This window comes from Necator americanus, chromosome IV (assembly GCF_031761385.1).
Source record: "Necator americanus strain Aroian chromosome IV, whole genome shotgun sequence".
NCBI lineage: Eukaryota > Metazoa > Nematoda > Chromadorea > Rhabditida > Ancylostomatidae > Necator > Necator americanus.
The window spans coordinates 34,605,721-34,616,593 of NC_087374.1; the positions used below are offsets into that span (position 1 = coordinate 34,605,721).

Below are 10,873 nucleotides of genomic sequence, written 5' to 3' on the forward strand. Positions count from 1 at the left end.
GCAAAACGTGAGCTCACCAAATTACCCTCATAAACATGGGGTTAATAGAATTTTTACGGCTTAAACGCGAAAGGAAACTATGTAACTAGTCCCGAAAAACTCCTGGATTCCCTCAGAAAATTTCCTACGGCATAAAACTCGAATGAATAGATTGGCTGGGCACGTCGTGTAAAACTCTGGAACCAAGAGCGGATGAGAAGAGGCAAACATACCAGCCACAAAACATGTTTTATTCGCTCACACATACATAGTGATGCAAGTTTCAGTTCGATTGTTTCCCTCAAGAGGGTAAGGAGGATACGAGGAAGGAGCGACGCGGTGTGTTCTCTCAGCAGTGGGTAACTGGATACGGATAGATTCAGAGGTGTTGGGGTCTTGAGCGGCGAGTCTTGAATCTGAATCCTGACCTTTTCCATTGTTTCCTGAAAAGTAGATTTTCATTTGCATTGATCCAGAAAATGAAAAACAATCGATCGGAATTGGTTTTGAAACTGAGAATCATTTATTTATTTATTTATTCAAATGCATCAAGAGTGCGAAAAGAAAGGAAGAACATGACTGACAACGATGCTAATAATATCGCGATTGTGCACAAAATAATTAAAATAATTAAGTTATGAGGCATTTAATAAAAAGTTCTAAAAGAAGGGAATAAAATAAATAAAATAATAAAGAGTACAAATAAAATAAATATACAAAATAATTAAAATAATTAAGTTATGAGGTATTTAATAAAAAGTTTTAAAAGAAAATGCGCTGGCGACGATGCCAATAACATCGCAAGTGTACACAAAATAATTAAAATAATCAAATTAAATTATGAGGCATTTACTAAAGAGTTTTGAAAAAATCATGCGTTGAAATGAGTGCTAGAAAAAAAAGAGAGATGTACGAGATAGAAGACTAGAATCGAAAAATAGTGTGTCTCGAGAAACTCCGCTACTCTCCAACTGCTCTGGAAGTTGCATAGTGATAGGAAACCAAAGGGGAAAAATGTGTTCCGAAAAGAAAGAACACAATTATTCTCCAGAAGGTCTGAGAATTTTCTGTAGAATTCTTATGCTTTTTAAAAAAAAATTAATATCGCATCGATATGGAGTCATGGCGTCACGTTTCTGACTGTTTCTGAACTTCTGTTCCAGTTCCTGAAAAGGAATGATCAATATCAATAATTTCAATGACATTCCTAAAAAGATACCGAGCAGTGCAGTGCAGTCGGTAAGGGGTTCCGCTGTGGCTGCGATCTATCGGAGGTTCGAATCCGCCTCAGTTCAGACTAACCCTGTCATCCCTCTGCAGTCGATAATTTGGTACTTGACTTGTCCGAGAGGATAAAAACACTGCATGGGACATCGGCTAGCCTCCGCAGGTCATTGTGAGGGGTTTGTAAACCTCAAACGAAGTCTGAGTTGAAGTCGAACGCATCCTCACAGGAATTTATCAAAGCCCTTTATCCTTTAAAATAATCCTCGGGGTGGGGAAACACCTCCAGACTTGATATCCAGACGCTTCCTGCGGTCGACAGGCTTGATTATTTGCAGATTTGCAGCACGTCGCGACATACGCGGACGCTATGCTCGAGACTTTTTTCCTTTGGAAAACCAGTTCTTACGTGGATTTCAAGGAAAGAGGGAAGCGTCGCTAATAAAGTGGACATGAAGTGAGTTTATGGCACAGCTGCGTCCCACCGTGAAAAAAAACAGAAACCTGAAAAACTAACTTGTGGAAAATGATGAAAGAGGAAGCTATTGTTGCTCGTATTTTCCCAGAAGAACGGAACGGACGGGAAGAAGAGAGCGTCCATATGGAGCTCAGGACCGTACGCCGCTAAAAATTTGAATTGACTTAAAAATTACTTCAAAAAATCACTATCTAATAAATTCAATGAAAAAAAAAAACTAATTTGTTACATTTTTGCTGGGGATCACTACAAGTTAGTGAGCTTATAATTAAGGTAAAAATTTAGAATTTTATGTAATTCATGTAAGGCGCAGCCGCAGCAGCTGGTTCTTGGTAAAGTGCCAAGCCACTCTTGTTCCTCAAGGGACCGCCAGGCTACAAATATCATTTGTAAGAAGGTTGTAAGAATATCAGTCGACTGTACCGTATCCCAGGTGCTTACCGCGGAACAACGATTATCGTGAAGTTTCTCACCAGTGACAATTTAAGCTTAAGAAAACCATACTCTAGCCTACTCCTTTTTTAGGTGTTGTATTTGTAACGGCCTCAGTTGATCCTGGATCTTTCAGCTAACCAAGCTTAAGAAAACCACAATCTCGTCTACGCGGCCAAGGTCATCGTACCGTATTCGGCGGCACAGAGCTAGCTGCAATTATCACCAACGATTGGATTTCTCGGAGCTATTCATCTTGCCATCCACGATCATGTCGGTGGTGTAGTGGAACCGGCCTCATCAAAGCGTATCTCTCTTCCTCGTTTCGGCAAGGAATAGCAACACAAAAGCGGTTTTTTTCTCGCCACGTTCCTCATTCCTCCACAGCTCCACGTAACCGCGTCTAGAAATTTTTCGGGAAAAATTCGTCTGTCTGCACGTCTTCGTCTGGTCGGCTAAATGAGGCGAATCCCACATCGTCGTCACATCGGCTGCAGAAAAAAGAAGAAGCAAGAGTTGTTCCCTTTCAATTTAAGCGATTTAGGCGAACAACTTTTTCCCCTAACGTTCTACGCATGACGTTTAATTAATGGTCGTAGCGCAAAGCGGCTGCTTACGTCATCTCTGAGTCAGTTGATCGCTTCAAATGGTCGTCTACGGTAGCGAGTTTGAGTCAGCTTCAAGGATTTTACGATGTTCTTCGGGATAACGCCACACAAATCGCGTCATCACGATTTAAAGAGGTTCACGTTATGGTGGTCGGATTTGCCTTACGTCTCCCACAGGCTCAGCACTAGCCATGAAACAGAAAAGGAAGAGAAGGGAAAAAGACACGAAAATAATAAAATCTTTAAAAGTGAATGACGGAAACGTCGTACGCAACGATGACGTCATCCAGATAATTCCAAGGAAATATAAAACAACGTCAAGTAAACATCGTATGCAGTGAAGAAGGGTGCTCAAAATTTTTTCGAAGAATTTTTGCAAGCATTAAAAGAGTCGGATTCAAAAATTGGTATTTTTTATTCATTTTATTTGCTTATATTTTTATTTTTTATTTTTATTTGTTTTTTTTTACCAAACAATGCTACCACATAAAACAAACAAACCATAATCGGGAGCGTTTCCTTTTAAAGAAAAGAAACGAAAAATCAGTCATATCAAGTAGATTCGATTAAAATATTTTATCAAAATGATTTCTACTGCACAAATTTCTGTCTAGGGGACTAGGTTGTACTCAACGCTTATTTCTAAATGCAAAAAATCGTTTAAAACTCTACATCTACTGTAAAAGAAAGAGACTGGCAAAAGAAAAACAAAACGCCGGAACTACATTTTTAAAAAAAATTCTTCTCACGAAGGTACCATGAAACTATCTTTCTTTCTTTCTTTTCTTTTAAACTTTCAAAAATACAACGAAGTTTTGGAATAAAATTTTATTTTCTGTGTTTCCCTATTTTTTTTTCTCAAAATGTAAAAAATAGAGTTCGAAATGTTTTCAAGAAATAACTTTCTTTTCATGGTCAGGATTAATTCCTTTGTATTCGTGTTCGTTTATTATTCACATTCATATTATTAGTTCATTTTATTTATTCACTTCCATATTTTGAACAGCTCCTTCACTCACTCATTCATTCATTAATTCATTCATTCATCCATTCATTCATTGGCTCATTCATTTATTTCATGGCGTAGTTCTAGGATTATGTGTAGGGACAAAGAAAAACTCGTAGTTACACATGTGCAAAGCATAGAAACGGCATCCACTCTTAGGCATGCAACCGCACATCCGTTCGTTTATTTGTTTGTTTATTTATTTATTTACCTATTTGTTCAGCCATTCAATTGTCCATCCACTCATTTGACCACTAACTTATTCGATTATTCAACCTTTTTCTTAAAAAAAAACCACACGTGGAAGCAAAGTGTTTGAAATGGTAGGTCAATTTTTCGGGTGACCAACAATCGATGAGTGGCGGTTCCTCTACGCTTGGCGCCATTTTTCCACGTGCATCCATCGCTACTCCTGTACCATTCCAGCCACTTTTTTTCTGTTCTTCGTGGTTTATTTATTTAATTAGTGCACCAGTTGTTTATTTTCGTATTTTCCTCGGGAAATGGGTACGGTTGCTTGGTGGTGTAAAAGTGCTGGGTTAAACTGATTAATTATTGCTAAATTAAATACTACGCTAAAATTACTCGCTTATATTATGCGCTTTGTTACTAATTAACTAAAAATTAAATTTTTATTTATAGTGTTATCCTCTTCGTCCTTTGAAGGTCGTTACGTGAGCGTCCTCAAACTTTCACAAGAGATCAGCAAGCATAGGACCTAGGGTTAGAGGCATCACCCCACGAATCTGGGACGGTGCGGATTTCGGGTGGATCATGCCTATTCGGAGTCGTTGATTATGGAGAGGAGGGTGATTCCGTCCATTTCTTCCTAATTGCCGTAAAAAATGGCCCAGAAGATGCGGCGCGTGCCCTGGGCTGGCGCGCTCCAATCGAGCGCGCCGGAACGCTCAAAGCCGTATTTTTCGAGCGGTATTTTACGGCGAATAAGAAGAAATGGGCGGAATCATCCTTCTCTCCATAATCAACGACTCCGAATAGCCATAACCCACCTGAAACCCGCACCACTCCAGATTCTTGGAGCGATGCCTTTAAGTGAGGGTCCCGCCACTCAGGCACTGTAGGTTCGCTGCTGTGCAAATCCACGATATAAACAGGACATAGAGCAGATAATGCGGATTTCCCTGCTGTATTCCGACTTTGTCCTGCCGAAGCGCTTTCGTGCACTCAAAAGCCACTCTTCGTTCGCCTACTTTTCACCCAACAACGTGACCTTCGCACCTTTTTAGCGATCTCGTATGGAATCGTATCGAGCTGTTGATGTTTAAACAATCACACACCTGTTTCATTGCCATTGCCGGTGCGATGGTTGGATGGATGGATGACCTTGCGGTAGACGGCATCCGCTCTTGACGACAAATAACGGGCTTTGTCCGTAACGTGGTTTGGTGGTGGTGGTAGTGGTGGTGGTGATGTGGTGCCATGGGCAGCTTTTACGTGAAAGTGAGTCACTACTTTACGCATGCGATGTTATGTTACGCTTAGTTCCAGTTTTAGATTGACCTGTCAACTACGATAAAGCTACGATAAAGCGGAAGCGTAACACTGTTTTTCTCTGAACAATGAAAGTTTTATTTAGGTTTCCAGTAAGACCTAGAAAAAAAAGGTTTTTTTTTCTCAAAATGATTGGTAGGGCAGGCTTTTGGGTCACCAATGAAGGCAACGTAGTGAGTAGTTTTCTGAAGCTCGCGTCCTGTTTTTCTTCTGAGAATGTGAAAAGCGTCTGGATAGGTGATCTGACGAAAGTTAAATGAAGGCATTCTCCATAGAAATAGAAAATTGAAATAATAAATAAATAATAATAATACCAATAATAGTAATTAGTAATTAGTAATGATTTCAAAAAATATTGGGTAAGGATGGAAAATATACAAAGTAAAAATATGGCTCAAGCAAATCGACGGAAAAATATATTCAAGTAAAAGTTTTCATAGTTGACAGTAAACAGATGTTGTGTGGAAGGTTTTCTGGATTTTGGAGAAACTGTAGATTATTGTAGTTCTTCTGAAAGCTAGTATCTATCGTATTTATTAAGTTCTGAGGTGGAAAAGAAGTTTGATTTTCCCTAAAAACCCTAAAAATTAGTTTGGGATTGTTCCAGAGTGCTTATGTGGCTACGTGCATGGATCTGTTGACCTTTTAAAATGTTCACCCACTTCTTGGTGCTGAAGATCCTGAATGTCACCGAATAGAGGGTCAACGTATAGTATTTCTAAATCATACGTGGATGAAAATGGTCTCGATGAAATCTTCAGTTTTTTTCTGGATTTTTTCCAACTAAGCTACGGTCCAAATAACGTAGAACATTCCGACATAAAGTTTACTTTGGCTTTACTTCTCCTACTTCTCCAAAACATTTCAAATTCTAATAAATAATATTAATAAAGAAATAAAATTAGTAAATAAAATTAATTAAAAAATTAATTGAAATTAAATTAAATTAATAAAAATAATATTAATAAAAAATTTTCCCAGCAGTATTAGATTGTTTTTTTCTCAGATTCTACTGTAAAGGACTAGGATCAAGAGGATGCCAGTGGCGTCAGGATAGGCTCTTAAGCGTCAGGATAAGCTCTCTCCGGCTGCTACTCGAGAAAATTCCCTCCTCACAAACTCATTTGCATGTCTTGGAACGAGTATTTCCCTGTAAACAAAAAAAAAACAGTTTGTTTATTCCCTCTCGTGGATAAATGTGTATGGCCTCGAATTCGTTTTGAATCTTTCGATAGACTGGTTTTTGCGCGTTGCACTCATTTCCCTATGGGCTCAAAACGAGTTACCATGGAATTTTATTTTTAACCTGTTATTTCCTCCCACAAAAATTCGGACCCATCGTAGATTTTGCTTCGAAAACTTTTCATTTTCGTTTATTTTCCCGTTCTTTTAGCACAGGTTTCTCATGAGTGCATTTTTCGCATTCCAAAGAATAGAATTTCTCTTTCAGTCAAAGCAAATAAATCAAATCTATCGCCGTTGGTACGTACGTAGCATTCATCGCAGATCAAGCGATCTGATGACCTTTTCTGTGACTGCTCAGGGTTGTGATGTCGTGTGTCGTGACGACGAGAAGACGAGTGACTCAGTTCCACCGGAACCTGTCTCGACACCGTGTACCGCCCGCCTTATAAGGCCACCACGAAGACGATGCCGACGTCAGTTGGAAAATGCTCTATCTGCTAGCTGCAGTATTTACGTTGATTCCTGCCGCTACCGCTACGTTTGGTACGTGTGTTTGTATTTTTGTGGCAGATGTGACGATCCTTTTCTCCATAAAATGCCCTGCACTTCTGGGATTTTCGATTATCGAGAGGTGCAGCACCGCCGAGAGCGCGGTTTTCCTATTCCTTCTATGCCCATCTGCTCAGTATTGCCTGATTTGCTTTTCAAAAAAAAGCATGGTCTTCTCAGAGCCATAGCAGAACCCTGACTAACTAACTGGTCTATCTTTTCGAATCCAGATTCTCAATCCTTTTGACTCATCAAGCAATCAACTAGTCATCCTTTCCTTTAGCGAATTTGACTACAACTGGAAGATTTGCTGGAGATTTTGCTTTTTCGTGGATGAAAATAGATAAGGAGGCGTAAATTGTTGATCCTAAGAAACAATAAGGATTTTAAGAAAGGAAAAATCTGGGAAATTTTGGAACAGCACAACAGGTTCTTAATCCGGTATCTCATTCAAAATTTATAACATTTTGGTTGTACTAATATTTTGTACAGGTTATTAAAATGAAGTTGCGAGCATTCGTATGGATAATCCTTTCCCATTTCCCCCGAATAATGTCTGGCCTAGGAGTCTATTTATAGGAATGTGGTCATTTTTTCGCCTAAGAAATTATCCTGGAGAGCACTCATGGGACAGGTACTGTCCTCACGTGTTTACCCGCTAGGTGTGTCCACACTTTTCTTACCTTCTTATCACCATAGAGTGGAAAAGAACAGGATTTATAGTCGATTCCATAATTCTGTACCTTTTTCGTTGATTTGTATCTTAAACTTTAATTTTAGAACACCTTAAAAACCTTAGAATTCTTAGAAATAAGTGTTCTGTTCGCTTTAAAACCGTAGATCCACCTGACGTGGTCAGTAGATTTTATTTAGATCTTCTAAAGAGCAATAATGTTAATCAACATGAAAATAGATCATATAATTCTTACCTAAAAGAAATCAATGTGCATAGCGTAGACTGACGGAGGCATCAGAAGACTATAAAATAACCAAGCAGCTCTCAAAATTTTTTTCACCAACAAATTCCCATCAATAAGTTTTTTTTCGAATTGTGGAACACTTAAGTAACTTTCTTAACAATTAAGTTCACTTAATTTCTAGGTGGTTGCTGTGGTGTTGCTCTACCGCCGCCATGTCCGATGCCAGTTTGTGCTCCGCCGCCACCACCATTGCCATGTCCACCACCGCCAATGTGTCCACCACAATTTTGCCCACCACCACCACTATGTCCTCCACCACCACCACCACCACCGCCACCAATGTGTCCACCGCCTCCACCACCACCACCGCCAATGTATCAGCCGTGTCAGAGCTACGCACCTGCGCCAGTGTATCAGCAGGTATGAAGGATGCTTTGACCCGTGGAGAAGAAATATGAGCCCAGTCGACTCTTTTATGTTTCAGTACGTCGCGCCGCCGGCTGTAGATTGCTGTTGTAGATGTGGAGTCCCATGCAGGTATTCGTACAGGCACAGAACTCATGGGTCAAAGGTGGGCGAGAGGATCAGAATGTTATGAATATGACTTTTATATTAGACGTTTTTATTGATTTTTTTTTGCAGATCTTTGCAGCCGATTCAATTGAGGAAGAGATGGAGGCCACCTGCAACAACAAAAAGCTGAAAGTGATCATTGAAGACGTGAGTGTGTCTCTTTATTTGCTTAGGACATTTCAAATGAAAACAGGTTGGACATTTGGTATTGTGGTGTTTAGAGATTTCGTGCACGATTGCGCAATGATCGCATTCGTTTTCGTTGAAACCAGCCGTCGTCGTCGTCGTCGTCGTTGTCCCCGTCCGTCCCTCCTCGTTGACCCTGACGTGGCGGGTGACGTAACCCGATCCATCCATCGCGAAAATAGCGTGCTACTGTGAAAAACGCACCTAATGTGCGAGCGATAAGGCTATGTTTATCACCAGCGGGCAGCGTTACCGTAATCTAATTGACGTTCGCAAAGGTCACTTTCCGTTTCGGAAATCAATATCGATGTTTGCAAATTCCACTTTAAAAAAAGCAATGACAATTACTTTTCATGACCTATGGCTAGGCTGAGGTCGTGTGCTGCTAAGCAAGGATTTCAGCCGGAAAAAACTATGTAAATACGCTATTTTCGGCAGCGTAGCGTTAAGAGTACGAGTTTCTTGCTTGGATCGTCCGAGCGAGTTTCTTCAAAGCATGATCGTCAATCTAAGTAGTTACTGGAGTTACTGCTGAGAAAAAGAGGAGGGACAATTTTCCTCCTCTGATCGATTTCCCTGCGGAATAAAAAACAATGACTCTTCCTGATGACTGAATTGCTTTGCTAGACAAATCACTGGTTTCTCGTGGCTATTCTGATTTCTCCATGTCTCAACTATTGGCTCCTGATTACTCCTGTGGTAGTTTTTTTTTTCACGGAATACATAAAAAGCTACAAGACTTCTTTTTTTCCGTTTTTTTCCCCTAAAAAGTCATTTATAAGTGGGAAGGCCGAATCCAACATTTTTTCAAAAACCTAACGTTCCTATCCTTACATCAGAAAGCCCAAAAAATCAAATTCATCAACAAAAAAAAAAATGAAAAATCGAAATTTATCAACATCATGGACAATGTTCCTCTGTTTTCATTATTTTCAAAGACGCGATTTTCTGCCGTAAAGCTTTTTCGGCTTTTGTTTGCTGAATCCCGAAAGGAACATGCATTTCAATGTGAACGAGCAATGGAAAAAGATGATTACCGTCTTCAACAAGTCAGATTTGTTTTGGTCATGGAGAATTCACTTCGGAATGGAAGGTACAGGAAATGAAACACACATACGGCAACGACGAAACAATTAGATCTTCTTGTTCTTCTGACGACGAGTTGTATCGTATTTCACGTGGGCCACGATATACCGCCCTAGTCATAGCCTCGATTCAAAACAATTGGAATCGAGATGGGACGCGGTAGCGAGGATCCTTACACGATCCCAACCGCTACACTCCACCGCGCCGCTTCGAGCGCAGCCGATTACGCGACTGTCCGTGCTTCATGTCGTTTGGACTCAGCTATCTGTGTTCACCCGCTACAAAGCATAGGGTTTCCCTTTACTGAACGTCTGACCAACAAAATAAAGAGATTAATGAATGCAAGCACTATCACTACAAAATATTAGAAAGATAGAGGATAAAGTCTAAGATAGAGGATAAAGTCTAGCGTACCAATCCAGTTGGGATGCGCCAAGGCGTGTTACCGCTATTCGTAATTGTTGGGGTTTTGAAACCCATGTTGGCCAACACAATGACTTGCGTAGGTCAGCCGATGCGCCAAGTCACTGTTCTTAACCTCCCAGACAAGTCTGGTACCAATTTATCGGCCCCAGAGGTATGAAAGGCTTGGTTTGCTCTAGGGCGGTTTCGAACCGTCGATTGTGCGGCTACAGTAGACCTCTTACCGACAGGGCTACATCCGCCTTACTATAACATATATTTGGTACTATTTTTGTGAAAGGATAACCTAATGTTTTCAGAACATGACCACCGATCCAACCATTGCGAAGCGAGCAATTCAGAAAGCGGCCGAAGAGAAGCTGTTTGGGAAATTCAACGTGATCTGCGCCAAAGGAGACTTCTCTTATATCGCCTATACGGAAACCTACTGCCAAGCCTCAAACGAGGACATCACCTGCTATGCTTTCAAACCAATGTGAACATTGATCAGTCAGTAGTAGTTGGAGATTTTACAGTACTTTTTAGCCGCATCGTGTGGTTATTGATTGCTTGTGAAAATTTCTTGAAAACATTCCCGACCCCTGCTCGTGTCGAGATCAGTTGTCGCTGTTTGCATCTCATACTGATACTTTAATAACTCAAATAATTGATCAACGATTGATTGTAAATGTAAATATTTGATGAGTGCTACTTTTTATTTGTATTCAAAGAT

At 40.2% G+C, this 10,873-nt stretch overlaps 1 protein-coding gene across 2 annotated transcripts; it reads left to right on the plus strand.

Moving 5' to 3' along the window:
• Nucleotides 1-5,167: 5,167 nt before the first annotated feature.
• RB195_003655 (uncharacterized protein) lies at nt 5,168-10,640 on the plus strand (the record flags this gene model as incomplete). 2 transcript variants are annotated; one of them, XM_064201402.1, is made up of 7 exons in its annotated part: nt 5,168-5,188; nt 6,783-6,855; nt 6,932-6,967; nt 8,075-8,313; nt 8,378-8,464; nt 8,536-8,613; nt 10,461-10,640. In XM_064201402.1, the coding sequence occupies 7 exons, from the start codon at nt 5,168-5,170 to the stop codon at nt 10,638-10,640; spliced, it is 714 nt and encodes a 237-aa protein (XP_064057282.1). The 2 variants fall into 2 exon arrangements, with proteins under 2 accessions (XP_064057282.1, XP_064057283.1); XM_064201401.1 differs by lacking the exons at nt 5,168-5,188; nt 6,783-6,855 and having other exon boundaries at nt 6,910-6,967.
• Between the last annotated feature and the right edge of the window lie 233 nt (nt 10,641-10,873).